At 63.5% G+C, this 27,759-nt stretch overlaps 5 protein-coding genes across 5 annotated transcripts in view; 2 read left to right on the top strand and 3 right to left on the bottom strand.

Annotated features, from left to right (window-relative positions):
• Positions 1-1,893: 1,893 nt before the first annotated feature.
• Positions 1,894-2,869, bottom strand: EMIHUDRAFT_361827 (hypothetical protein). The gene is made up of 2 exons (XM_005790747.1): positions 2,239-2,869; positions 1,894-2,082 (listed from the first exon to the last, which is right to left on the bottom strand). Exon 1 carries the CDS (start codon positions 2,861-2,863, stop codon positions 2,444-2,446), a length of 420 nt encoding a protein of 139 aa, XP_005790804.1. The 5' UTR covers positions 2,864-2,869; the 3' UTR covers positions 1,894-2,082; positions 2,239-2,443.
• A 10,520-nt stretch (positions 2,870-13,389) lies between these two features.
• On the top strand, positions 13,390-15,312 carry EMIHUDRAFT_109470 (hypothetical protein; the record flags this gene model as incomplete). Its single annotated transcript, XM_005790746.1, has 3 exons — positions 13,390-13,794; positions 14,017-14,079; positions 15,064-15,312. 3 exons carry the CDS (start codon positions 13,390-13,392, stop codon positions 15,310-15,312), a joined length of 717 nt encoding a protein of 238 aa, XP_005790803.1.
• A 2,454-nt stretch (positions 15,313-17,766) lies between these two features.
• EMIHUDRAFT_224799 (hypothetical protein) lies at positions 17,767-19,826 on the bottom strand (the record flags this gene model as incomplete). The annotated part of the gene is made up of 9 exons (XM_005790745.1): positions 17,767-17,798; positions 17,834-17,899; positions 17,977-18,090; positions 18,128-18,191; positions 18,333-18,468; positions 18,545-18,631; positions 18,836-18,891; positions 19,158-19,550; positions 19,734-19,826. 9 exons carry the CDS (start codon positions 19,824-19,826, stop codon positions 17,767-17,769), a joined length of 1,041 nt encoding a protein of 346 aa, XP_005790802.1.
• A 3,514-nt stretch (positions 19,827-23,340) lies between these two features.
• EMIHUDRAFT_466896 (Hypothetical protein) lies at positions 23,341-24,393 on the bottom strand (the record flags this gene model as incomplete). Its single annotated transcript, XM_005790744.1, has 3 exons — positions 23,341-23,635; positions 23,707-23,844; positions 23,950-24,393. 3 exons carry the CDS (start codon positions 24,391-24,393, stop codon positions 23,501-23,503), a joined length of 717 nt encoding a protein of 238 aa, XP_005790801.1. The 3' UTR covers positions 23,341-23,500.
• A 1,506-nt stretch (positions 24,394-25,899) lies between these two features.
• The window catches only part of EMIHUDRAFT_224793 (hypothetical protein), a gene marked incomplete at both ends in the record, with an annotated part of 2,381 nt that continues 521 nt past the window's right edge, over positions 25,900-27,759 (top strand). Inside the window, 2 exons of the mRNA XM_005790743.1 lie at positions 25,900-26,382; positions 27,330-27,555. Of these exons, the coding sequence (XP_005790800.1) occupies positions 25,900-26,382; positions 27,330-27,555 (709 nt within the window). The remainder of the gene's footprint in view (positions 26,383-27,329; positions 27,556-27,759) is intronic.

Below are 27,759 nucleotides of genomic sequence, written 5' to 3'. Positions count from 1 at the left end.
AGGGGGGGGGGAGAGGCTTCTCGGAAGCAGGCCCTTTCAAAGGTGGGAGATTGGAGAAGTTTGGCACGGTGATGAATGTCCATTCAGGCAGGACCCTTGAGGGTGTTTTACGCCGTCAAAACTGTTTGGGGTGGGGGGGGAGACACGGTTCAGGGGGGGGGGGGGGGGTTCCAGGGGGGCGATGGGGATGTCGCCTCCGTGTCGACGGTTCCGGGGTCCATCTTGAGCAGGGTCTTGGCCATCGCGACGGCGTTGGCGTGGTGCGGGATCATCTGGCGGAGGAAGGTGGCCGCCATCGTCGCGCCCTCCGCAGAGACGGCCATCTCCTGGTGCATCTGGCAGTCGATCGCCTCGAGGCACTCGTTGAAGTCGTTCTCCGGCGCCTCGCTGTTCGGCTCGTTGCTGCAGAGGAACTTCTTGCCCTTGCAGTGCGGGTACTGCGGTGCCCCCGGGGCGTAGGGACCTAAAGGACGGGTCGAGGACGGATCCAGGCCGCCTCCCCTGGGGAGAGGCGCGATCTCCCTCGCGTGCTCGCCTGTGTTCCACGTGCCGCACTTCTCGTCGAAGTCGGACGGGTCGGGGGCCGTCGGCTCGGGGCAGCCGGGGATTGAGCCATCCGCGCAGTACGGGACGATGGCCCCGTCCGGGTTCGGCAGATTCTCGAGCACGATCTTTGCCGACATGCCCGGGTGGATGTGGCAGAAGTAGTAGACGTATTTGCGGAGCTTCCCCTCCGGGAACTGCGAGGGGTCCGAGACCTACACGACACGACACGACACGAACACCGATCATACATGCCTTATCGTATTGAGCTCTCGGGAGTGGGCTCTCTGAGTCACCTCAAACTCGACGTGGCAGGGTGCGTCGGCGCCGCCGCAGCCCTCATACCAGTCGCCGAAAGGGTAGAAGAAGAAGGGCTCGTATGCGTCGAGGCCGAAGCCACTCTCGTCTTTCGTTTCCGCGACGGTCTTGGTGATGTACTGGATGGTGGACATCGTCCCGTCCACCCCCTCGCCGCCGAGCTCGGGGCACTCTCCCTCGACGGCAATGTTGGGGCAGTCCGGTGCGTCAGCGGGGCACGCGCAGGTGTTGTGCGCCCCTCCCACCTCGTATGCGAACCCGACAGGGTGGTACCTGCGAAGAGGAGAGGCGGGCGGGGGTGGACGCTTGAGCCGCTTGCGTGCCCCGAGGGCGACAGAGCTCTGCGAGAAGCCCACCAGTTCGACTCGTCGCTCTGCACGAAGTAGTATTTCTGTCCGTAGTTCAGGTGAACCTCGGGCGAGACGCCGTGGCACTCCTTGGAGATGTTTTTTGCGTCGGTCGACGTGGAGCCCGCGACCTGAGGCGACGAGGTGGCGAAGTCTGGCGGTGGAGAAGGTTGGCAGCTCGGCTTTGGGCGCTGCCTTGTACAGGCCCACGTCGCCGGCGAATGGATCCCACGAGAGGTGGATGTAGGGGAAGTCCGTGAGGTTGCACGGTTCGCCGAATGGGTGTCCGTGGCTGAACGGGGCGAGCGAGAGGAGGGAGAACATTCTGGAGATCGAGCCGCTGAACGCCTCTGCCGAGAAGAGCGCGGGCCTCTAAGGCACCCAAGGGGCACTCCTCCTCAATCAAAGTCGGCGGTTGCTATGCCATTTTTTTGGCACCCGTACCGCGCTTAGCCGTCCCGGTAGAAGCCGGTGCCGATGCCGCTGCCGTGGACGTCAGCGCAGCAGCAACTGAGCTCTGTCCCGAGCACGTTTCTTGCAGGCTCGCGCGCGCAGGGCTCTTCCGCGAGAGTCGGCGACGGCGCGCAGAGCAGGGGTGGTTGCGGCACTTATAATGGGGCGGTGGGGCTCCCGTGGAGTCCAGCGGTTTCCGGTTACTCCCGATCGTGTTTGTTTTTGATTTTGTGGAACATGACCAGTTTTTTTCTACCTCCGATCACGTGGGGCCTACCGTAGGCTGCCCGCCACATGATATCTAGCCATGTCTTGCCGCCCCGCAGACCACGCAGAGCCCAGTGCCCGGAGAGAGACCAGGCCAGACAGGCCGAGAGTCCACGGCGCGACCAGAGCGTGGGAGCCGAGAACGCGAGAGTACGCGCGGCCACCGCCGCGGCCAACTAGTGGAGAGCGAATGCACGCCCCCGGCCAAAGGGTAGGAGAGAGAAGAGAGCACGCGCGGCCACCTCCGCGGCCAACTAGTGGAGAGCGAATGCATGCCCCCGGCCAAAGGGTAGGAGAGAGAAGAGAGCACGCGCGGCCACCTCCGCGGCCAACTAGTGGAGAGCGAATGCACGCCCCCGGCCAAAGGGTAGGAAGGAGAAGAGAGTACGGGCGGCGGTGTCCGCAGCATGCGGATGTCACGGCGACGAAGGCGAGATCTCGGAGGAGCGCCGGCATCGACCGCGGCGGCACCGGCGGGGCGGCGGATTGGTCTTGGGTTATCCGGGGTGAGACTGCTAGGCGTCCTCTTTCGCCACGAGCAGCCTGGCCTGCCAATCATCCAGGATAGTCGCATTGGTCATTCCGTCTCGCGGCACATCCAAGTCCACAAAAGCTGGTGACGTCCACGCGTCGAGCGCTGCGTCATCCTTGGCTACCCCCACAATGACATCATGGACTTGCCCGACGGTCATCATGCCTTCGTGAGGCACACCTGGCAGTTTGTAGACCTTGACCGTGCTCTTCCAACGCTCGCACACGGACAAGCTGTCAGAATGGACCGTCCCGTCGCCATCTCCGATTTCGACCGAAGCTCCGATCTCTGCGAAGGCCCCGGGGAAAGTGAGGTGGGAAAAGGTGCGCACGTTATGACTGTAAATGCAGTGCGTCGGGACACCAGGATCTTCGATCGTCCCGACAGACAAGGCATATTTCATGTGCTCCGCCTCGTCGTGCATGAGCAGCCTCCTGAACAGAGATGGCAGGCCGGAAGCCTTGATCTCTTCTGGCTGCGCCCATGGCCCTTGGAGCGTGACGTAGCTTCTGTCGGGTATGGAGTCGTCCACGCCCGGCGACATCCAGTACGAGGATGGAAACTCTCGGGCCAGCCGCGTGAAATCCGTGAGGAGCCAATCCATGAGGAGCTCCTTCAGTACAGCCCCAAACCCGTCCACGGCTTTTATCACAAAGTGTTCCTCGCTCACCTGCTCGGCCATAGGTGGGTCGCACGTGAACTTGGCAGCGCCTGGCTGGCCCGGGGGCGTGTAGGCAAAGGCCATTCCGCCGACGAGTGCTGATAGCGCATTAACTGCGCCATTGAAGGGGCCTCCGACCGGCACGAAGGCGTGCACGTTCTTTTGCACCCAACTCTTGCCCCCGCGCTTTGCGTTTGCCCATCTCAGGAACGCGTGCGTGAACGGAGCCGCCATCGATAGGCCAGTCAGCACAACCGGCTGACCATTCTTCGACACCGCGTCTGAGATTGTCCTGAAGAAGCGAGGGAAGGCTTCTTGCTCCCAGTCGGCAACGCTCAACCGCCAGTCATGGCCCATCGGGAGGATATCGACGTCTCTGACAAACCCTTCGGATTCCAGCCGTTGGGTTAGGTTGCCGTACACCTCATATCCGAAAACCGTCAAGCCAGCCCAACCCTCGGCAACCCTCACCTGCACATGCTCCGGAGACTTGGTCCGGTTCGTCGTCGGGTCAAAGGTGAGTCCCAGCTGCGCGTGGGAACTGTGAAACGCACAAACTGCGGCAAACTTGTCCAAGTTCACCCACGCCGTCGTCCACGTTGGCGTCCACGGACTGCACGGATGGAGCCATCGCGCATCATTGAGATCTTGGTGCCCCCCGTGGGTGCGAGTCGGGTTGTTGGCACGCGTCCCTTTTCTTTTTTTGCGTGAATCATACACATGCAGAGAAATGGACGGTCGTGCGAGATCCCGGCAGCGGGGAAAACTCGTTTTGGAAGTTTAGGAAGTTAATTCATTTTACCACATGGAAGTTTACGGTGATTGTTTTCATCCCTGTTCTTGCTTCTTCGCCTCGGGGGCTGCACGGTACGCGGGTCCGGCACTGATGCCGTGAACAGCTGAGGCACGAGCGTTTCCTCGCTCGCGCCCTTGGGGGGGGACAACTCCCCGCGCGCGGCCTTGTGCCACTGGCCGCCGACGGGTTTGGGGTCCGATGACATGGCGTCTCTTCACACTCGATCCGCCTGTCTGTTCACACCTTCTTTCTGCCCACTTCACAATGTGGCAGGGGTTCGTTAGCCCAGAAAAGAAGTTTAATAAAATACGCACACAAAAATGTTTTTACACCGCCACGACGCCAGTCCGCTTGTGGCATCACTCCGACACACGATTTTTCACTCCCCACAGCCGCCAACCCAGGATTGGCCGCTCGAACCGAAGACCGCCGCCCGACATATGATCGGCGGCTCACTTCGATGTCAGCCGCTCGACCTATGGTCGGCGGACCTGGGTTCGAATCTGAGGACCTGGGTTCGAATCGCCGTTGGCGGTTCATAGGGTAGATAAAAATCTTCTGGAGCGTTCCCAGACGTTATTCACAGGCGCGTGGGATGCGTCGGGTGTGCATGGACATTCTTGTCCTGAGAACGAGCAGATCACCCCCTCAGTGACTAGCCGATGCGCATCGCATCCTAGTCGCTGGACCCACACAGCTCGTCCCTAACCTGCATGGGGTCGTCACGCTCTTACGGCACGGTGACGCAACCTCCGTCTGCTCACCACCTCTGTAGTGGGTGGGCGTCGTAGCCTTCTGTGGTGTCACGCCACAACAAAGGCGCGGAGAGGGTGAAAGACAGCCGCGGCCAGCGGCTTCGTGAAGAGGTCAGCTATCTGCCCTTGCGTTCGGATGTGGATGAGCTTGACACGCTTCGCGTCTTTCACCTGCTCGCGTAGGAAGGCGATCTGCGTTGCAACGTGTCGCATACGCTTCGAGGAGGTGTTGCCCTCGCTAAGGAGCACGGCCGCCCTATTGTCGCAGAAGAGCGGCATTGTGCATCCGAGGTCCGACTTGTTGCCCTTGTAGTCGGGTAGGTCCTCGGCCATGAACTTGATGGTGTCCGAGACCGCGATGGCCGCTTGTGTGGCCTTGGTCGCAATGGCGTACTCGCCTTCGGACGATGAGGTGGGCGTGGACTTAAGGCGCCCAGCGTGTGCAGAGACAGGCCCATTGCACACAAAAATCACGTATCCCGCCTGAGGCTTTTCCCCGCCATGAGAGGTGTCCGAGAAGATGATCGGCACGAACCTGTCGTAGTCGAAGCTGGCTAAGTCGGCATGCTCTACGATGTGATCGGCGAGGTTGCCATCTGCCTCGCGGCGATAGGTGATCGTCTTGTCCCTTGTCTTGTCCAGGTAAGCGAGGACGCCAAGGGCAATGTTGAAATGGCGCTCCCCGCCCCCCTTTAGGAACTTTGAGAGCGTCGAGTAGGCGTAGCCAATGTCTGGTCGGGAGATGTTGGCCAACCACCCTATCTTGCCAACAATTTCGGCGTATCGTGGGTGCATCATTTCTCCCTCTTCGAGGTGGGTGAGATTGGTGATGTCGTCGTTGCACGGTACGGCGCGCTTACTAGGGCGGGGGTCGTCGCCCAGGAACTCCTTGACGGTATCTTGAATGAAGAGCTTTTGGTGAAAGCTAACGGTGCCTTGCTCTAGGTCCTGCTCGACGGCAGAACCGAACACCCAGGTGAGTGGGCCATTGTCGCGCAATGTGAATCGCTCTTGGAGCATGCTCACAAACGCATCGCGAAAGTCTTGGTTGGAGCAGGCGATCACGATGTCGTCAACGTACACGACGAAGAGCAGGGTGTTGCCGCCTTTGGAGTACCGCCACAGGCATGGGTCAACGACGCACTGGACGGCGTTGATGGAGAGTAGGAACGATCGGAGCGTCTCTTCCCAGAGTGCTCCGCTCTGCTTCAGACCGTAGATGGCCTTGACCAGTCGTAGTCCACGCTCGGGACGCCCCCTCTTGCGCGTGTGATCACCAGTGTATTTGAAGGTGTAGTCGAATCCGTCACCCTCAAAGTGCCATCCGGCAGGAAAGCGCATGTAAATCTGGACGCCCCCTTCGATGTAGCCGTTGAGGTAAGCCGTCTTGATGTCAAGACTCGTAAGGGCGAGGTCGTTGCCTGCGGCTATCGCCATAAGTAGTCGCAGCGTCTCATATCGAACCGTGTTGCTGAACGTGTTGAAGTAATGTTCGCCCAGCCGCTGCATGAAGCCTCGAGCGCAGACGCGCGTCTTCCAGCGGTCTGGGCGGCCGTTCTCATCACGTTTGACATCTCGCACAACTGTTGGGTCGATGACATGGACGCCGGCGGGGATGTCCTCTACGGAGAACGTCTTATTTTGTTGGAGTGCCGTTAGCTCCTCAGTGTATGACGGTATCCATTTCTCTTTGTCAGGGCCCGTTAGGGCAGACTTGCAGCTTGGGGGGATGCCGACCGTGTATGTGATGTCGGGGTCATCGCCTCGTAACATCTTCTGCTTGGTGATGAACTGCTCGATCGCTTCCTCGTCACCGTCTTCGAGAGCCTCGCTGAGCTCCTCGAAGTCTGTCCTGTGCATGCGCATTGTATGCGTCATGTTCGCAGTCACGAGCTGCGCGCCGTCCACCCCCTCAGCCGAGGCTTGGGCTGTAGGCTGCTGGCTGTCATGGCGCCCAGCGACGCTCGCCCAAGTCACGTCAGTACCTTTGGGCCCTCCGGGCACAGCGGTCACCCTGGGCGGTGGGACCGGAGTTGCCCAGGTGACATCGTCCCCGGGGGCGCCACCCCCTGGAACAGCTGTCACCCAGGTTGGTGGAAGTGTCGGGTCAGACGACGGGCTGTTGACGGGGCCACCCTTGATGGCGTTGTCGCGAGCGCGCTTGGATATCTTCTTGAGCTGCTTGCTTTTGCCGCCGACTAGCACCCCCTCTGTGGGAAGGCCCCGCGAGGGTGCAGTGGTGCTCCCAGCGTCGGCTCCATCAGCGCTCGCGTCGATTATTGATTGCGCTGTGCCAAAGACAGCGTCGTCGGCGTTCGGGATGGTCGTGTCGTACGCCGTCCAGTATGTTTCTGGGTACATCCTCTCGGCGACACGTATTTGCACGCTTCTTCCCGTCTTGGGCGAGGTGACATCGAGCACGTCACCAGGCTTTGCTTTGGCAGGGACTCGGAAGAGTATCACGTCCTTTGCCTGGGGGCGTTCACTCCCCGCGACGATCGGAGGCGCTAGTGATGGCCCGCTGTCGACGCGTCCCTTAGGCGTGAACGACTCGTCTACCCGGATGTTCCGGGTGATCTTGTACTTGCCTTTTGTTAAGTCGTTGGGCGATTCGCTGTCGGGGATGTAAATGACCATTCCACGCGAGTATCGCGCTGGCCCGATGCACCATCCCTCTGTCGCGATTGACTCGAGCTTGGCACGTCCTTGGATAGGCTCGTTGAGTACCCAGGCCCGGCATCCAAACACACGCAGGAAGCGCACGTTTGGCTTGCGCCCTTTTAGACGTTCATAAGGGGTGGTCCAGGCCACATCGCTTGGGTCGGGGCTCGCGCCTTTAATTTTGGATCCGGCTCGGATCGTGCGTCGAGGCGTGATGTTGAGTCGTAGCGCTGCTTGCGTGAGCGCCATTGCCCAGTGGCAGGTAGGGAGTCCGCATTCAAGCAGCATCGCCCTCGCCACCGAACAGAGCCGCCACATCGCCTGTTCGGCGATGGCGTTTTGGTTCGGCGAGTATGGAGAGCTGGTGGTGTGTTTAATCTCGTTCGTGGTGAGGTATTCGGCCAGCGACTTGCTCATGAACTCCCCACCATTATCAGTGTGTAGTTGGCGACGCTGGCTGATGAAGTATTCCGACATGTCTTGCTCGAATCGGGCGTACTGGACTTCGAGTTCACCCTTTTCTCGCATCGGATATACCATGATGTAGCGCGAGAAGTCGTCGACAAAAACAGCGAGGTACCGATACCCCCCATCTAGACTCGTGGGGAGCGGTCCGAGTAGGTCCGAGTGGACAAGCTCGCCGGGGGCGCGCGACTTCTCAAAACGGGGCGCCTTCTTTGTCTCGGGCGCCCTTCGCATTCGGGATTGTATGCATATACTGCATGAGTCCCGATGGCGCTTAGCTTGTTGCGGGGTAAGCTTAAATTCACACCCCGTCGTGACATGTGGCAACATCATCATAGTCGACGCGGGCATATGCCCGTAGCGTCGATGCCACAGGTCGGCTGCATAGGGTAGCGTTGTAGGCGCAGTGGATAGCATTGGCATGACCGGCTGTGACACCGGTACGGATCGTGGGTCGCGCACTGGTCGGATCTTGACCTTCGAGATGTCTCTCTCGGGTGCGCACTCGCATGGGCAGTAAAATCGGAAGGCCGTCCACGTCGACTCAATCGCGGCGACCGCCGCCGTCGCATCCTCCTTGACGATCGGGCAGAAGTGGTCCAGGCGTTCGCGAATGGTGCTCGAGCCGAGCGGGATGGTGAGAGTATTGCGCCTCTCCGGCCCGTCCCCGAGAATGGTCCAATCCCGGGGTGCAAATTGCTCCTCATCGAAGAAGCAGTGCTGCGCGCCGGGCTGTGCGCGCTTGTTGCTGTCAGGCCCGCCGCTACCAATCTGCACGGTACGCGGGTCCGGCACTGATGCCGTGAACAGCTGAGGCACGAGCGTTTCCTCGCTCGCGCCCTTGGGGGGGGACAACTCCCCGCGCGCGGCCTTGTGCCACTGGCCGCCGACGGGTTTGGGGTCCGATGACATGGCGTCTCTTCACACTCGATCCGCCTGTCTGTTCACACCTTCTTTCTGCCCACTTCACAATGTGGCAGGGGTTCGTTAGCCCAGAAAAGAAGTTTAATAAAATACGCACACAAAAATGTTTTTACACCGCCACGACGCCAGTCCGCTTGTGGCATCACTCCGACACACGATTTTTCACTCCCCACAGCCGCCAACCCAGGATTGGCCGCTCGAACCGAAGACCGCCGCTCGACATATGATCGGCGGCTCACTTCGATGTCAGCCGCTCGACCTATGGTCGGCGGACCTGGGTTCGAATCTGAGGACCTGGGTTCGAATCGCCATTGGCGGTTCATAGGGTAGATAAAAATCTTCTGGAGCGTTCCCAGACGTTATTCACAGGCGCGTGGGATGCGTCGGGTGTGCATGGACATTCTTGTCCTGAGAACGAGCAGGGGGGCACAGGATGCGGCACAAACGGAAACCCGCGCAGCGTAAATTCTTTAAGCGCGGCTGCGGCTGTCTGGTATAGCCCCAGCCACTCCGCTGTGAACACCGAGGGCCTCGGTCTTGCTGCTCGGTACGAACTCTGTTCACACCGAGCAGCTGGGAGTGGCTGCGGCTATAGCAGACAGCGGCTGCGGTCCTGTGTGGCCGGGGCGACACACGTGTGTGTGTGTGCAACCGCTCTCACAACACGCGGCATGCCACGCGCGATCGACCTCGCGCAGGGCGACTGGTACCTCAGCAGGCCAGCCGACCGCTACACGCCGGCGCTCACGCCCGACTTCCTGCGCAGCCCGCCCGCCAACGTTCGCGGCAAGCCGGACCTCGAGACGGCGCAGGGCCTGCGGGCGCTCTCTCTATTCCAGGCACGGTCTCTGCACGGCGCCGACATCGACAAGATCATCAAGAACAAGCTGGATGGCGTGCTTGGCACACGCTGGCTCATGAAGGAGCAAGAGTGCTGGTACCGCCCGCCGCGGCCGGCCGAGGCGGGAGCCAGCAGCGCCGGCAACAGCAGCGGCGGCGGCGGCAGCGGTAGCAGCGGCGGCGGCAGTGGCGGCGGCAGTAATGGCGGCGGCGGCGAGGCGGCGGCGGCGCTGGACGTGGCGATCCTGATGGTTGACTCGCGGCCACCGTTTGCGTACGAGGTTGGCGGGACGACGCTTCGCTCTCCGGAAGAGTGGGGCCTCCCGCGCAGCGTGCTGTCCGAGAGGTGGCGTCCCACCGCTGCACACGGCGGCGGGCCGGCCCCGAACGGCAACGCCGGTGTCGAGGGCAAAGGGGACGCCCGAGGAGGTGCCGGAGCCTTCCACGAGCCTTCTCGGAACCTTCCTTCCAGGTGTCGAGGGCAAGGGGACGCCCGAGGAGGTGCTGCAGTCGCGGACGGAGAAGATGGGCACTTTCCAGCTCGCGCTCGTCACGAACCACATCTACGCGCAGCTGCACGGCTACCGCTTCTACCTCGAGAACCCGTGCCCGCACCTGCACATCGGCGTGACCGAGGCGGGCCGGGGACGCCGCCCTCGAGCCGCGACACGTCCCACGACACGTCCACGACACGGCCCACGACACGTCCACGACACGGCCCACGACACGTCCACGACACGTCCCACGACACGTCCACGACACGGCCCACGACACGGCCCACGACACGGCCCACGACACGGCCGACACGTCCACAGGCGGACTGGAACGACGCCCTCGAGCCGAGCCAGCGATCCGAGCCGAAGTGGGCGTGGAGGGAGGGGATGCAGCAGTACACCAACCGCGACCCCGTCTGCCCAGGCGAGACGGGGCCGAGACGGGGGCCGAGACTGGGCCGAGACTGGGCCGAGACTGGGCCGAGACTGGGCAGGTGGCAGCGCACACACCAGAGAAGGGTTGCGAGTAGGGCTGCCCGCCGACCACCGCCTCGGCCCCTTCCCTCCCCGCGGTCCGCCGTGGGCTAAGCTCGCCGCGATCCGCTACCTGCTCCGCCGGCACGCCCACCTGGCGTACATCGACTCGGACGTCTTTGTCACCGAGGTGTGGCAGCCGCTGCCGCCTCTGCTCGAGGCGAGTGATCGTAGCGTGGTACAGACAGCACAGGGCGGTGAGCGGCGGAGTTCAGTGGAGTATAGCACAGGTGTGGCAGCCGAGGCACCGGCTCTGGCTATCGCACTCCCGTCGCTTGCCGTTGCACCCTGATCTACGGCTTCCTCCCTCTGCCCGAGGCGACCGGCCTGCTTCGCGGCGAGCGGTGGATCGCTGCGGCGGAGGCGTCCCCGCCGCAGGAGCTGCGTATGACGATGCTGTCGCCCCACTCTTGTCATCCTGCCCTTCTCCTCTCAGGAGTTCCCACCGCAGAAGCTGCGCCGCGATACAAGGGCCGGCACGCGCAAGCCCGGCCGTCCTCCCGCCACCAGTCGTCCTCTTCTTGACCCGGGGCTTCCTCCTCTCGTAGGCCTCGCAAACTCTGGCGTGCTCCTGCTCGCGGGGGCCCCGATCGCCGGCGCGGGCATCCTGCGAGCGATCGAGGAGTGGATCTGGCCGGGCGGCAGCCGTTAATTACTCATTGAGAAGTCATCATTGATAATTACGAGTGAAGGAATGGATCTGGCCGGTCGGCAACCCGACCTGGTCCTTCAAGTGGCCGTTCGAGCAGAACGCGCTCACCACCGTCGTCTTCCGCCGCTACCCGCGCCGCTACACCCTCCTCAAGCCGGGCTGCCCGCTCAACTCGCCCTTCGGCGCCCTCCTCCGCCATCTCGTCGGAGGAGCGCCGCACCAGCGCCGTGCGGACCCCCCCACTTCGCACCGAGGAGCCTTCTCGGCACCTCCTCGGAGCCTTCCCCCCGCAGGGACGCCGCACCGCGCCGTGTACCACCCCGACCACCGCACCGCGTGGCTCGCCGAGGCGCTGCTGTCGCCCGCCCCGTCCTCTGCGCAGACGGGGGGGCCGTCTCGGACCCTTCTTGCACAGCCTTCCCGCAGGCGCTCCGCTGTACCATCCGGGCGCTCAACCGCTCCGCCGACAGCCACGCACCGCTCGAGCGATGCACGCCCAACGAGGAGCGGGCACATACACAAACACACACACACACAAACACACACACACACACACACGCACGCACACGCACGCACACACACACACACACACACACACACACACACACACAAACACACACACACACACATACACACACACACACACACACACACACACACACGCACGCACGCACGCACGCACGCACGCACGCACGCACGCACACGCAAGCACACACACACACACAAACACACACACACACACACACACACACACACACACACACACACGCGCACGCATGCACGCACGCACGCACGCACGCACGCACGCACGCACGCACGCGCACACACACACACCTCACCCGCGCGCACTGGGCCTTGCGTGTGTGGAGACGTCTACCTGCCCTGCCCTGACCTGACCTTAGGAGCGGTTCGAGCTCGACTCGCACGGCTGCGGCGAGGGAGACAAGGACTCGCTCCACACCACGCCCCTCTCGCCTTCCGTCCTCGGGCGCCTCCGCGCGGCGGACGCAGAGGCGCGCGCTGCGGCCTCTGCAGCGCTGGCGCCGCTCGCGAGAGCACGAGACCAATCAATGGCTGGCTCTCCTCAGGCGTGCTGCGGCCTCTGCAACGCAGACGAGGCGTGCGCCGGGTGGACATTTTTGTGGAAGTGGCCCGCGTCGGCCCTCAATTGCGTGCTGCTCGAGGCGTTCGAGGGAGTCACGCACTACGAGGGACGCGTCACGAGGGCAAAGCTGCCGCGAACAGGAGGCGGCGCGGGTGCCGCCGGAGCGGCGGGGGCCGCGCAGCAGACGCGAACCTACATCGTGCCGCCACCCCTCTTTGGTGCGACGGGGCCGTCATAGAGTTCTGTGTCCTCCCGTTTCAAAACCTCACTCTTTCGACACTCGCTCGGAGGCAAATTGTCTGCGCATCCACCCACAACGCACTTAGAGGCCGTCCCAGCCCGCGTGCTGTCCGCAGACTGCGCGCCTCCGACATGCACCAACCCCGCACAAAGCGCACAGGCGCACAGCACACAACCGAAGTGCGACCCTTCATGCACGTCAATGATCCCAGGGGCATACGGCGAATCCCAGCTCGCCTCGCACCCCGCCATCACACCCCACAGCACCGACATGTTGGCAAACTCCAGAACACGTTTATCTGCGACGATCTTGCTCTCGACCGTTCCGAAGAGCGATCATCGCGGCTGCGCCGCCGCCGACGCCTCGAGCTTTCTCCGCCTGTGCTTGCCAAAGACCTCGACGCACGCGAGCCCAATGTAGCCGAGGCCGGCGAGGGAGAGCGCGATGAGCCCGCCCGCCGCGACGCGGTGGACAAAGTTTCCCAGCCGCTCGCCCGCCGTCAGCGGAGGGCGCGTGGGGTCGTGGAAGTCGCAGAGGCGGCGAGACGTGGGCCGCATATACTTGGGCGCGCGAGAGAGCGAGACCCCAGGGATAGTTCTGGGAAGACCCGCGGGTTAATTTCTTTATTTTCTCCAATTTTATTCGACGGAACGGAAAAGTCGAAAGAAAGCAGGCGGCGGCGATCTTTTTCTTCTTTGAGCTGACGCCGGGCGGACGCGGCCATTTAACAGTCGAGAACAGCACAGCCGCAGCCGGCCGGTCAGCCGAACTCGTCTCCGCCCCCGGGGGGCCAGCACATTCATGGAACTGCTCGACCTGTCGCCGGACCTGCTCGCCCTCCTGCTCGCGCACTGCACGCACTCCGACTGGGCGCACTGCGCTTGCTCGTGCGCCGCCCTGCGTTCCGCAGTCGGCGACCAGCGGGAGCGCTGCCTCTCCGCCACCGAGCTATCCTTGGGTAAGCTGCCGCTCCTCCTCTGCCCCTCGCTCCGGCAACTGAGCAGCCTGCGCGAGCTGCGGCTGCGCCGGGTGCCGATCGGCGACGCGCACCTCTCCGCGGTGGCGGGGCTGCCGCAGCTGTCGCTGCTCGACCTCACGGGCGCGGCGCGAGTCACGAACAACGGCGTCAGACTCGTTGTGGCCGGCTGCCCCGCGATCGAGGAGCACCTCGCCGTTTGCGAGCGGCGACCACGATCTGTCCCCGACGTGTCCCGGCCTGTCTAGGAGCTGCACCTGACCTTTTGCGAGTGCGTGGGCTACGTCGTCGTCCTCGAGGCGATGCGGCGCTGCCCGAGGCTGCGGCTGCTCCGGAGGCAGCCAGAGTGGATGGACGGCACCTTCCTCACGCCGTGGGGAGAGGAGCACAGCCTACTACGCGGGCGGCGCGACTCATGAGTGACTGGTGATCTCGTCGATGATGCATCACAGGAGCACACCTACTATGCGGACGGCGCCTTCCAGTTCTCCCGCGCGTCCGAGTCGCGAGGGTGGGTGTGCCAGTGCAGGCCCGCTTCCCTCGGCGCGCTCACCTCATTCATTGATGATGAACTCATCGACGGTGGATGACAGTGCAGGCCGCTTCCCTCGGCCGGTAGCAGCGACGTGGTGGAGGATCGCCTGCTCTACACCGACATTGACGGCGCCTGGCCCCGCCACACGGGGGGGGGGGAGGGGAGGAGGCGGGCGGGCGTCCGTGAAGCCTTCTCGGACCGGCTCCTGCAGGCACCTGGTCACACAACGGGCGGGTGGGCGTGCTGATGAGGCCTCACTCCGAAGGCCGCCGAGAGATCGCCGAGAGATCGCCGAGATACAGCCGAGATACAGCGTGCTGACGCGGCCTCTCTCCGAAGGCCGCGTGCCGGTTGCGCCGCGCGCCGTATTCGCGAATGCATCGGTGTAGCAATCACCCTCGAGGCCCTCTCGCAGGCACCGTGCTGGTGCTGCAGAGCCTCTCGACTCCGGAGCCGCCCCTCGACTTTCCCGAGTTGGCGGCCGAGCTCCTTCCTGCGGTCGGGCAGACGAGGCGAGATGCAGCCGAGATGAGCCGAGATGGAGGCGAGATGAGCGAGCTCCTTCCTGTGGCGACTGGCGGGGAAGGGGTCTCATTCTCATCTGTCGAGAGTGAGTCTCCCGCGTGTTCCGGGCCTTGCACTTTTCATGCCCAGCTCCTTTCTTTAGACGTGGAGTCGGGAGTCGCAGCCCAGCTGGTCGCAGCCTGGCCCCTGCCCCGCCGCCTTGTGTGTGTGGCGAGGAGGCTGCCCGACCTTTCACCCTCGCCTCACCGCAGGCGGCTCGCGGGCGGGGCGATGCTCTCCTGCATGGCGAGGCGCTCGCCGCTGCAGGGCGAGAGGATGCCTCCGCCCGAGCTGACTGCGCACCTGCAAACCTTTTGTGACCAGCACGCGGCGCGTGAGGCCCCGAGAGCACGCCGAGAGGACGTCGAGATCGCTCGAGATCGAGATCGCCCGAGATTAGGCGCGGCGGCGCGAGCACGAGCTGCGCGCGCTGGGCTCCGTCCGGGACACCTGCCGGGGCAGGCAGCGCCTTGCGACGACGCTCTCTGCCCTCATCTCCCGCTTGCGCGTCGGGGGCGGGGCGGCGGGCGGGGGCGGGCTGGGGGCGGTTGGCGGGCTGGGGGCGATCGGCGTGGGCGGACTGGCCTTTGGGGAGAGCGAGGGGGACGACAGCGAGGAGGAGGCGTACGGGCTGTTTGCCCTTCCGTGAGCGCTGCAGAAGTGCGCCCGGGCTGTGCAGCTCGCAGGGCTGTGTGCAGCTCCACGAGAGGCGCGAGAGGCACCAGACGAAAAGTGGCGACAAAGCCGCTTGCTTGGCGGGTATGCAGGGGAGAGCGATTGAGGGAGTTCGCGGGAATGGCGCGTGTGACCGTGATCCGTTGTCAAAGTTTTGTGATTCTTACAATTCTAGAGGTGAGCACACAGCAGCCACACAGCACACAGCAGTGTAGCAGCCGATAGCCCTGGGCCATGGAGCATGACCCCGGAGAGCTGCTGCGCGTGCAGACTGACAGCCGGTTGCGCGAAGCGCGAGCGGCGCATTGGGGACGGGAGAGAGAGGTTGGCCAAAGTACAGACTATAGTCGAGCGCGTCGGAGAGGTGTTTGGTTTCGATCCGGGCCACCGCAAATTTGATCAGCAAATTTCGAGGGGCGGCCGCAAATTTTGAGGTAGATTTTGATTGTCAAAATGTGTCCGTCTTGGCACAGGATAGAGCATATAGGCGGCGAACACCCATGTGCGCAGGGACATCGCGACTCTGCCCGCTCGCTCGACCCTTTTGCCGCGAGAGGGCGCCGGCCGCGTGTAAGAGGTGGCTGGCGCCCTGAGGCGGCAATTGGTGGCGTGGGGAGTGCGGAGAACGCTACTGGCGGCGTGACGGGGCCTCTCTCGGTTGCGTGTGCCGCCCATCGGCACGCGGGTGCGCAGACAACGCGCGACTCTGCCCGCTCGCTCGACCCTTTTGCCGCGAGAGGGCGCCGGCCGCGTGTATAAGAGGTGGCTGGCGCCCTGAGGCGGCAATTGGTGGCGTGGGGAGTGCGGAACGCTACTGGCGGCGTGACAGGGCCTCTCTCGGTTGCGTGTGCCGCCCATCGGCACGCGGGTGCGCAGACATCGCGCGACTCTGCCCGCTCGCTCGACCCTTTTGCCGCGAGAGGGCGCCGGCCGCGTGTAATCGTGTAAGGAGGTGGCTGGCGCCCTGAGGCGGCAATTGGTGGCGTGGGGAGTGCGGAGAACGCTACTGGCGGCGTGACAGGGCCTCTCTCGGTTGCGTGTGCCGCCCATCGGCACGCGGGTGCGCAGACATCGCGACTCTGCCCGCTCGCTCGACCCTTTTGCCGCGAGAGGGCGCCGGCCGCGTGTAAGAAGTGGCTGGCGGCCTGGCGCCCTGAGGCGGCATTTGGTGGGGTCAGCGTGCGGTGCTGAGTCTTACTCGTCGGCGCTGGGGCCAGATCCCAGCGCAGAACTCTGCAACGCTGGCATACAAACACAAGAAGACTAACCCTAACCCTAACCCTAACCCTAACCCTAACCCTAACCCTAACCCTAGGTCAGCGTGTGGGGCTGAGTCTTAGTCGTCGGCGCTGTGGGGCCAGATACCAGCGCAGAACCCTGCAACGCTGGCATATACAGACACAACCAGACAACCCTGACAACCCTAACCCTAACCCTAACCCTCTAACCCTAATAACCCTAACCTAACCCACCCCCCACCTCCACACCGCAAATTTGAAAGATCTTGATGAAAATCAGGCCCGACTGCAAATTTCTTCAAAATTTTCGCAGGCGCTCCGCGCCTGCAGATTTTGAAATAAATTCGACAAAATTGGTACCTGGCCCAAGAGAGAGGCCAGCCCCCGGCTTCTTAGCATGTCGCGCGAGTGCTGTGTCTCTGTCTGCCTGGTAGCTGGGTGCGGTGCGGGGGGACTCGCTGCTGGCTTTTGTTTACGGAATTACGGATTTACGGATCCACCCCCCTCCCTCCCCCCTCCCCGTCCCGCGCGGCCCCCGGCCCGGCCGTGAGACGCTGTGGTCTTTGTTTGACTTTGTCTGATGTCTCTTCTCTCTTGACACGACTTGACTCTTGAGAGCGAGAGAGCCGCCGAGCTCCCGAGTGACTGCCGAGTGAGTCCCGTGAGCCGTGGGTCTCTGACTCCAGAGTGCGGGGAGCGAGAGAAGCAAAATATATGCACTTGGCACGCCACGCGACTCGCGACGCAATGCGCGCATCAACCGAATGCTACCGCCGCCGGCGCAGGCCCCCCCGCCTCCCGCTGCGGCTGGCCAGCACTGGTATCGCCGCTGCTCTCCGCCTCGCCCTCCCCCGCCATCCCCTCCCCCGCCCCCTCCCCGTCGTGTGGCATGAGCTCCTCGCGCCGGTCGTGCTGGTAAAAGGCGTGCGCGTCGGTGAGCATGCCGACGATGGTATCCCCGACCCTGCGAGGGGGGAGGGGCGCCTGAGGGCGAGATTTGCGGAGCGGAGGAGAAACGCATCGGGTGCGGCCTGCAGTTGATGAGGTCCTGCAGGGTGATGTAGCGCGGGTCTGCCGGCTTCACCATGTCGAAGATCTCGTCCTGAAGGTCAAAGGCAGGTGAGGGTGAGGGTGGGGGTGGGGGTGGGGGTGGGGGTGGGGGTGAGGGGGGGTGAGGGTCATGGTCAGGGTCATGGGTGATGGTCGTGGTCCGGGTCGACGCCTGCACGTCCGCCACCAGGCAGTTCGGCTCCTCACCCAGCTCGTCAAACTTCTCGAGGACCGCGCGGAAGAAGTAGGCGAGGTCCAGCCCGAGCAGCCGGCCTAGTACACACACAGTCTCACGCCATGCAGCGCGGAAGGAGTGCAGGCGGCGTCCAGCCCGAGCGGCCGGCCTGCACGGCGCAGGTCGAGCAGCTTGAAGAAGTAGGTGAGCGCCTCGGGCGTGCCCTTGTACGAGTGCGCGAGCACAAAGTCGAGGTACGACTTGTAGTCGAGCTCGCTCTGCGCGACGCCTGTTCACGGCCGGCGCTGTGAAGAGGCGCCGCCCACGGCTTGCGGTCGAGCTTGCTCTGGTGTCGCCGTCGTCGCTCTTGGTGCGGTACGTGTGGCACTCCTGCAGGTCGAGATCAGGTCGAGATCAGGTCGAGATCAGGTCGAGATCACCCACGAGGACTCCGAGGTGACTCCGAGGTGACTCCGAGTGACTCCGAGGTGCAAGTGCGGTCTGTGGTGCGTGGTGGCAATCCTGGAAGACCCGCTGCACGAATGGCGCTGTCAGCCCTCCTCCTGGCGGCGCGCCGCCGCGGAAGCGCATGAGCTCGCCGACAGAGAGCATGCCGTTCTGGTCCGCGTCGAGCTCGAGGTAGTCCGAGTAGAGCATCTCTGCGTACCTACGAAACACACGGCATCGGCATCACCTCGACACGTCCTCTGGCCGATGCAGCCCTGCAGTGCAGCGTCTCGTACTCGAGCGAGAACCAGTTCTGGCGCAGCTCCTCCTGGCCCAAGTCGCCTGCACAGCCACCAGACTCGTGAGAAGCAACCCCGGCCACCCTCGGCCACCCTCGGCCACCCTCGGCCACCCTCCCCCTCGGCCGACCCATCTCGGCCCATCTCGGCAAGCCTCGCCTCTGCGCAGCTCGAGCAGTTCGTGCATGATCGGCGAGGACAGCATCTTTTGCAGCGAGATGCGGCCTCGCCTAGTCTCGGGCAATCTCGGGTGATCTCGCAGAGGAGAGCATTGGGGGTGGTGGCGACATGCGGCCGCGCCGGCGCGGGTCGAGGAAGAAGAAGAACTTTCGCACGGCAGTCACCTTGCACACAGGTGAGGAGAGCTCCTCGCGCAGCTCGGCTGTCTCTCGGCTGTCTCTCGGCTGTCTCTCGGCTGTCTCTCGGCTGTCTCTCGGCTGTCTCTCGGCTGTCTCTCGGCTGTCTCTCGTCGCCTTGTAGAAGGGGAAGAACTCCTCGCGTAGCTCGCGCAGCGCCGGCAGCTGCGGCAGCAGGTCCGACACCCACTGCTCCAGCTCTCGCTCGCCTGTCAACAAGGAGCTGCATCAGCCGCAACAAGAAATCTGCGCACTCGCCGCGGCTCCCGCTCCCGCTCGCCAAGCGTGCCATCGGTGGAGTGGTCGTAGATCGAGAACTCGATCCGCGTGCGCAGGATCGCGGTCTTGCTGCGCAGCCAGCAAAAGTAGTGCACGATCGACACCCGCCCCCACGGGTCATTCGGGAAGCGCAAAAAGTGCTCGGCGCCGAAAAAGTGCCGGCCGAGCCGCGCGGGCATGGCGTCCGCAACGCGGCAGAAGCCGGCGTAGTCGATGCGCTCGTCGAGCGGCGACGCGGGCGGCGACGCGTGCGCGCGCAGCAGCCGCCAGCACTCGTCCAGCTCCGCCGGCTCAAGCATGAGCGACAGCATGTGCTCGCGCAGCCGCCGGCGAGCGAGCTTGCCGACGCCCTCCTCGAGCGCGCGCCGCTGGTCGTCGGCAGAGCTGGCGGCACTCGCGCGCGCGCCACCGCCGCCGCCGCCCCGGTGGGCGCTCGTGCGCGGGGCGTGAGAGCGCTTGAGGTGGAAGCGCGGGATCTGCGCAAAGGTCGGGTCTCGACGCAGCTCGGCGGCCTCGCGCTCGCGCCAGATCCTCTCCGTCTCGGCCTGGACCTCGGCCTCAGCGGCCTCACGCGACTGCGCGGGCCGGCGCGTCGCGTAGCGCCGCAGCCGGTCGACGTCCGCCTGAGAGAGGACCGACGACATCGGCTTGACTTCAAACCTGCGTGAGCCCGAGAGGAACCCGAATACCCGATGAGGCAGATGAGCGGTTGGCGCGGGGGTCGGCTGGAGGGCGATGAACGCGCCGCGCGGGGCGCCGCCTCACCGGCCCTCGTGGCGCAGAGTGAGGCGGCGAGAACCGAGCGAGCACGTGAGCCCCGTGGCTCCAACCGGCTTCCTTTTTTGAGCAGGTGTGTGTGCCGCCGCGCGAGCGACGCTCCGAGATCGCCCGAGATAGCGCGGCGCGGCCCCGAGATCGCCCGAGATAGCGCGAGATCGCCCGAGATCGCGCGGCGCGGCCCGAGATCGCCCGAGATCGCGCGGTTCTGCGGTCGGCGAGGTGGATGGGTTGGGAGCGAGGGGGCGGAAGTGACCAGTGCGGTAGAGGGTCAGCTCGGGGCGCGTGAGCCGGACTTGGGCGCCGGACGGCTTTCATTTTCTCTCTGCGTTCTCGCACATGGAGTGCGAGGTACTCGACTGTTGCCATCCCAAACTGTCACTCCCCTTTCTCCCGGCCGGGGGGCGCGCGCAGGGGCGGCGGGTGTGCGGGATGTCTGTGGGCCCGAGAGCGATATGCCATGTCCCCCTTGCGTTTGTTTCATAACATCGAAGGCTAAGCTCAAAAACGTAAGCACAAGGCATGTGTCCTTTTTGCTCAACCAGTGCGCGCCAGTCCCGTGCCCAGTGAGCAGTGTTGACTGTTGTGGGAGTTTTGTTGAAAAATACTTTTTGCTGTGCCAGTGCGCCCGTGCCCAGTGTTGTGCGAGGGAGTTTTGTTGTAAAATTCTTTTTGCTCGGGGCGGCACTCATGCTGAAATTCGGCACTCGTGCTGAAATTCTGCAAAAACCTGGCCGGCCTCAAGTGCTCCAAGTGCCCCTGCCCTGCCCCTACCTACCTACCTACCTACCTACCTACCTTACTTATGGGAAACTAAAAAAGAAATCACTCGATGGGTGAAGGTGGGGTACAATACCAACTATGATTGTTGGTGGTACTCTCCTGCAACCACAGTCCTTCTTGTGACATGCACATGGCAGGCCACTCTCAAGCCCTACAAGCATCAGATCACCCATTTGGGGAGGGTTGACATCGTGATTTCCGCGAAAAAATTCTTTTTTGAAATTCCAGCAGCTTGAAGAGAGGGGGAAAACCCGACGGGAGGGCGCAGACCTACCCTACCTACCCGGCATGAGTGCCGCCCCAAGCAAAAAGAACACACACCTGACATAGACTGAAGATAAAAAAAAGTCTTACGGATCGAGACCCAGACCGAACAAACGCGCTCAAATTCTTTTGCTAGAGCACATCGAGGCTGTCTCAGGTGTGCGGGCGTGCTGCTAGCGTCCCCCTTGGGGCCGCTCCGGCCACGATTTGTATGGCGCCGCCGCTCGAGGCGCGCGTGCCTCGCGCCCCGGCTGGTACTTTCAGCCGCAAGCAGCGCGAGCTTCGCATCAAGCGCGGCCTGTTACTACCTCCGGCCTGGCGCGTGCCGACCGAGCGCAGCCTTCACTTCTTCTTGAAGGGCGTGTTGTGCTGTGCGGAGCTCCTCGACGCCATCCAGACCTGGCGGACTGGTAAGGAGAACACGCGTCGGATCGCCGAAGTAATAACGCGACAGCTGATATCCAACACGCCTTCGTCGCGTCACGCGCTCATCAAGCGCTTGGTCCGCGACGCGCTGCTGAGCGACAGCGAGGGCAACTACTACTCGATCGCAGCTACCGAGAAGAAGTTGTATCCGAATTCCCGACGATTTTGAAATCCCACTTTCTTTTTTTGAGCTTAGAGACTATGGAAAGTTCACGTCATGACGGTTAAAACGGCTGTTAACCGTCATGACGTGGTCAATATGTCATGACAGCGGCTGCGAAACGACAGCAGCAACGACGGCAGCAACGACAGCTGGTGACAGCTGGTGACAGCTGGTGACAGCTGGTGACAGCTGGTGACAGCCAGCTGCCAAGGAGGAGTGAAAGGCACCAGGAACAGTGACAGCCATAGTGACAGTGACAGTGAAGCCAGTGAATGCCAACGACAGGCGGTGACAATGTCAGCGCGGGGCCCCGCGAGTGACAGCGACAGCGACAGCGACAGCGACAGCGACAGCGACAGCGACAGCGACAGCGAGGCAGCGCCACAGGCACAGCCGTGAGGCAGCCATAGCCCTCGTGAACGGGCCCAACCGCCCACCCACCCATCTGTGCAGTACACCCCATGGACTAAAATAAGACACCGGTGCGCGTGGATGTAGCTCTCAACGCCTGATGCACAGCAGCGTTTGTACGTCTCACACATTTTGCAAAACTCCTGCTCCTCTGCCTCAGAATTTCTCTGTGTAGGGTGAGCCTGCTTTCTTGTAGCAGAGCAGAGCTCTCTACATGAGAGTTCCTGATCAACGCCACTTGTGGCTCGGCAATGGCCACCGTGGCCGGTGCGCTTTGACTCGCACAGTGAACGCCAGCCACGCGCGCCGTGCCTTCCTCCAGCCCACACGCGCGCATGTGCATGCCATTGCTCACCTCAAACTATCAGCAACGACGTGGTCAATATGTCTACCTTGAATAGCGCTAGACCGTAGAATTTTTTTCAGAGAGTCGACGGGCGCTTGTGATCTTTCCGCCTGCGTCGGCCCCACTTGGTGTGCTGGAACTTGGAACTTGGTGCCACTTGGTGCCAATTGGAGCCGGCGAGAGGCCCTGACCTGCTTGCCTCATGCGCACCATGCGTGTGCTCGGAGCTTTCATGTCGCCGCTCTTTTGACACGAAGAAAGTGGGCTGATCCGCCGACGGCCGAGCGTGTGGGATAGCCAGCTGGCTGGCATTGGAGCTCTTCTCGTGACGAACTTGAGCTTATTCCAGCCATAGTCATCGTCTACGATCCACATGCAGACTGCCGGTGACAGCATGCACCTTGAGAGGTTCAACCCGAGGTGTGTTGCTCAATGCTCTGCGCGTTTGCTTGTGATCGTGGATTTCAAGGTCCCAATCCTCGCGGCTGAGGATTGACACCGTTCGCTTGCGTGAGATTTTTGAGCGGCAGATGAACCAGCGCTGGAGCCCATCACGGCACATGCTGGAGGAAGGAGGGCAAGGGTTTTGCAGATTCTCCGACTCACGCCCGCTGCTGCTGACCGTGCGTGGCTAGGAGATTGAATGCGCGTCGCGCGCAATCGTGGGTTTCGCGCATGCCCAGAGCTATGGGAGCTAGGCGGCCACAGTCACGGGACTGCTCGATCGGTGGTATTGGGCGGGACACGCTAGAATATTAGGCTGCGTTTGTCGCCGGTTCAGTTCAACTGAACAGTTCGGGGTCGGGCGCACAAGGGATGCGCTGAGCCATGCATGTCTTCCCTCCTTTATTCTACTCCCGTTTACGACCCGACCGAGCGCCGCGGCCACTCCTGAAGTGTACGTGGTTCACTCGGAAAGGTGCGGTCCTCTCTGGAGGGGTGGGCGTTGGGCGTTGGTGCGATGATGCCGGCTACGGCGGGCTGCTCGTTTTATTTATTATTAACTTTTTAGGGGAGATTAGGGGGAATACACACATAGAGAGAGACCACACGCCTCGCCTCCCCCTCTTTCACTATTCTCTTTCTGTTTCTCCCAGCTACCCCGCCCTCAGCTACCCCGCCCTTTCGAAAGCCACACGCGCCAACCCTCACGGCAGTTTGCCGCCGTCCACGCCGTGCTCGATCCCGTTCTCCTTGAGCAGCGCCGCCACCTCGCCCGCCTGCGGCGCCTGCTCGCCACGCGAGCACACGTCGATGTGCTTGATCGCGAACTGGGGGCCCGCCTACGGCGAGGCGCGGGGCGGGCCTGCCAGCGCGGCGGGGCGGCGGCGGCGCGGGGCGGTGGCGCGCCCACCGCAGTGCCGCACAGGAGGATCCCCTCCTCGGTGGGTGCGGCACGGAGGCCGAGCCGGTGGCTGAGAGGCACGCCGACGACGTCGTTCCAGCAGATCGCCTCCACCGCCTCCTCGAGCGCATCCTCGTTGCCGAACCCCTGCGAACGGCAGGAGAGCGGTGGCGGCGGGTGCGCACAGACTCGCGTCGCGGGGCTGTGACTACGCAGTCGAGCGGCGGCGGCGACTGTGGTGCCTTCGCGCACCTCTTGGTCGCCGAGGGTGATGACGTCGACACCTACGTCCGCCAGCTCGGCCGCAACGAGCTGCAGGACATTTGGGTCCGTCGAGCCGTGCTCCTCGCAGCCAAAGGCGTTGCTGATCAGCGCCCGAACCGGCATGTCTCTGGCCTTGGCCGCCTGCGCGATCACCACTGCCTCCGCCCGGCCCTCTACCTCGGTGCCCCGAGCAGCTAGCGTGAGCAGAACGCCGCCACTAGCAGGAAGGTCGTCCGCGCTGTCAACGCTAGCAAGCTCGGTGGCGGGCGCCGTGAGGTCGTACAGGCGCACCCACTCGTCCAGAGTGATGTGCCGACCAGACTGCGAATCGTAGAAGCTCGACGTCGACATCCAGCGCGACTCCCTCCCAGCCACGCTGCCACTGCGCGCGTGCGATCGCCGCAGCAATGCAGCCAGGGGGCGAGATTGCATCGCTCGGCGCCTCGCCCCCCACCCGCGCTTTGCCGACCGAATAGAGAATTCGCTTCGCAATTCACAGTGGCCATCTCTACGGGAGATGATGCTCATTTATTTATTTAATTCACAGTGGGAGGAAAGCGGCGAGTCGCAATTCCAGGGGTCGTTGTGGCGGGCCACCCTCCCCCTCCCTCCCTGTCTGCAGGCCGTCCCGCGCTGGCCCTGGCGGGAAGAGGCACGCCGAGCCATCCGAGCCATCGGTGATCGGTGGTCGGCGACGTCCCGGCGAGCTCACGGCCGCTCAAAAGGTCGCGCACCCGCCCGTCGCTTGCCGCCCCTGTCACAAACCGCCAATGGCAGTTATCAGTGCGGCCGTCCTGTCCAGAGCCTGGGAGTTGGATCGACAAGTCGTATCCAGCCCGGGATGGGGTCTTTCGACCGAGTCTGATTTTCTCGCCGCCGCCTCCCGATGGTGGTAAAGGAGCCTCAAACAAAGGTCAAAGCGGCGGAGATGTGAGAATTCGTGTATCGTGAGAATTCGCGTTTTGGTGTCTCACAGCACACACTGTCACGCTGACACTACAAGGGCGTGGACTGGCGCATACTAGCACACACATCGGCACGGACGAATAGAGAAAAAGCGCTGCTCACACTACGCCTTCCTTATATCCTTTCTTTCGTAGTTGACCCGCAAAAATCCACGAAAAAGGGACGAGATGGCGTAGCCCGGTCGAACACTGCCCAAACAAATAAATTCCCCCTTTGAGCTGAGAGCTTTTGGGATTTCGCTCCGAGCGACGGTCCAACGAGAATCGTCAAAATCAGGCAATCAAGAGACCGGTAGCCACCAGCATGTCGGTGCGTCTTTCTCATGCTCCCGCGCCCCCCGCGCCCGAACTATGCACGGGCCCGGCTCGCCCGCTTGGGGATCCACCCGGCACATCCCCGCCTCCCACCTGCCGGCTTGCCTGCCGTCAGTTCGCGCGCGATCGCCCACAACTGTCAGCAACAGAAATGGTCTTTTCTCGCAGCTGCGAGACATGCTTTCTCGGAGCGGGGCATCCAAAACAACAGGGCGGAAGGGAGGGGTGACCATACGCGCAGCGCAGGAGGGGTGCCCCTAAGGGGGCACAAAGGTAGCTCAAAGGGGAGTGAACAAGACGCCGCACAGGCGACGTGCACGCTCGCCGCCTGCGCTCGCCGCGTCGTTCTCTCCCTCCCCTTCTTTGCTTGAACTAGGGAATAAAGAGAGCTTCTGCGAGCCGCGCTCGGCCCCTGTCGGGCGCGATGGCCGCGGCAGTACCGCCGATCGATGTGCACTGCGTTCACGCGGGGCCCGACGCCCCCGTCCAGGGCCCCGCTGCCCACCCGCTGGTGGTGGCTACTGCCGTCCTCCGCTGGGGGCCGGTTGCGGCTGCGCCGAGCGGAGCAGCGCGCGTGCAGCTTCCGCACCACGCGATGCTGCGCGTCTTTGGCCGGCGGCTGCGCCTCGCGGCGCCCCCCGCCGGTACTCCCGCCCCGATGGTCTGCCCGCTGGACCTCGCTCTCACCGGAACCGCGTGGGCTCGCTTTCTGAACGAGCTGCTCACGTGCGGGCTCCTCGACGCAGCCCCCTTCTCCTCTTCGGCTGCACTACAGCTGGCGATCGACCGCCTCGATGTGTCGCCAGCGGCGCTGGAGGTGAAAGAGCCCGATCTCCTCCCGGTGGGGGGCCTCGCCGCCGCGGCCGCGCTGGCGGGAGATGCTGCTCATGCGCAGCGCGGGGCGCCTCGCCGAGCCAGCGCCGCGGCGTCTGCGGCGAGGCCGGCGGCGGCTGCACGCGCGGCCCTCGCGCCATGCCTCGCCCCGCTGGCCTGCACCCCGCTCTCCACCCTAGAGGTCGAGGGGGACGCGCCGTGGACCGTGATCGCCTACCTCTCCGGCATGCTCGGCCCCTGCCTTCAACGATTGGGTGAATTCCGGATGACTGCGCATAATGGGGTTGACCCGCCGCGCAGCAAGCCGGTGTTCACGCCAATTCGAGCTACTACATCGCATCGCTTCACGTTCCGAGCCATACGCACCTTACAACAATGGGGCAGGAGTTAAATCGGCTCGCGCCGAGCTCCTGCTGTCGTCATCGTCGTCCTATGGGCGTGCGAGGGCGGCGGGCACCGACGGCTCAGCCGAGTCGGGTCGGTAAAGTCCTCCCACTGTTCTTCGGTGGCACTGTCGCGAGACGGTTGGCCGATCGGAATCCATTAACTACTACATGGAGTTCATCCCCTGATGAACGACTCATGGTCAGATTGCCCATCTCGACTGCCCGTTGTCAACATCACTAGGGAGATTTGATTGGCGCTGGCGCCTGCTGTTGACAAGTGGGATCATCTGGCTTCCGGAATACTTCCGCGAAGCTGCCCCCAGCAGGCGTTTGACCAAGATCCAAATTTCCCTACTCCAGTTGAGGCTGCCCTCGGACCCGAGAAGGTCTTTTCTCGCAGCTGCGAGACATGCTTTCTCGGAGCGGGGCATCCAAAACAACAGGGCGGAAGGGAGGGGTGACCATACGCGCAGCGCAGGAGGGGTGCCCCTAAGGGGGCACAAAGGTAGCTCAAAGGGGAGTGAACAAGACGCCGCACACGCGACGTGCACGCTCGCCGCCTGCGCTCGCCGCGTCGCTCTCTCCCTCCCCTTCTTTGCTTGAACCCACCACCATCCCCTGTCACCTCCGTGTGTGTGTGCCTGCTGGGGGATCATCTGGCTTCCGGAATACTTCCGCGAAGCTGCCCCCAGCAGGCGTTTGACCAAGATCCAAATTTCCCTACTCCAGTTGAGGCTGCCCTCGGACCCGAGAACCAGCAGTTTTTGGGCTGCCTTCAGCCTCGCCTCACAGCCGACCTTCTGGTCGTACGCGGGTTCTTAAGGGTCGTACATGCCCGCCATGACGTCTTCCAACCGGCCGTTCGCAGGCGGTAGCTTCGCACGTCCCCGACAACTCCGAGAATGACCCGCACGAGAAGTGCGCGTCGGCGGCGCACTTTTCCTCCCAGGCTGTGGCTGCTGCCTTGGCCACCCTGGCCTCCCTCGAGGGGTCGCCAGGACCCGCCGCGGCCCTGGCGCGGCCCACGGGCGGCTTTATGCTCATCGACGCCTTCACCCTCGTCGGCCTGGCCGGAAAATACGCCAGCCGCTCGGGTGCCGCCCGCCTCCTAGAGGCCGAACCACCAGTGCTGTGAGTATTGACGCCCTCCCTGCACCTCAGGCGCGTCCCTCGCCCTCGCCGCCGCCGCCGCCGAGCCCGCCGCCGCCCTCGCCGCCGCCGCCCTCGACGCCGCCACCGTCGCCGCCACCGCCGAGCCCGCCGCCGCCGTCGCCCCCTCTGCCGTCGCCTTCTCCGCC

The sequence above is a fragment of the Emiliania huxleyi genome (genome assembly GCF_000372725.1).
Source record: "Emiliania huxleyi CCMP1516 chromosome Unknown EMIHUscaffold_119, whole genome shotgun sequence".
In the NCBI taxonomy this organism is placed as follows: Eukaryota; Haptophyta; order Isochrysidales; family Noelaerhabdaceae; genus Emiliania; species Emiliania huxleyi.
This window is presented reverse-complemented; position numbering and strand designations above follow the sequence as displayed.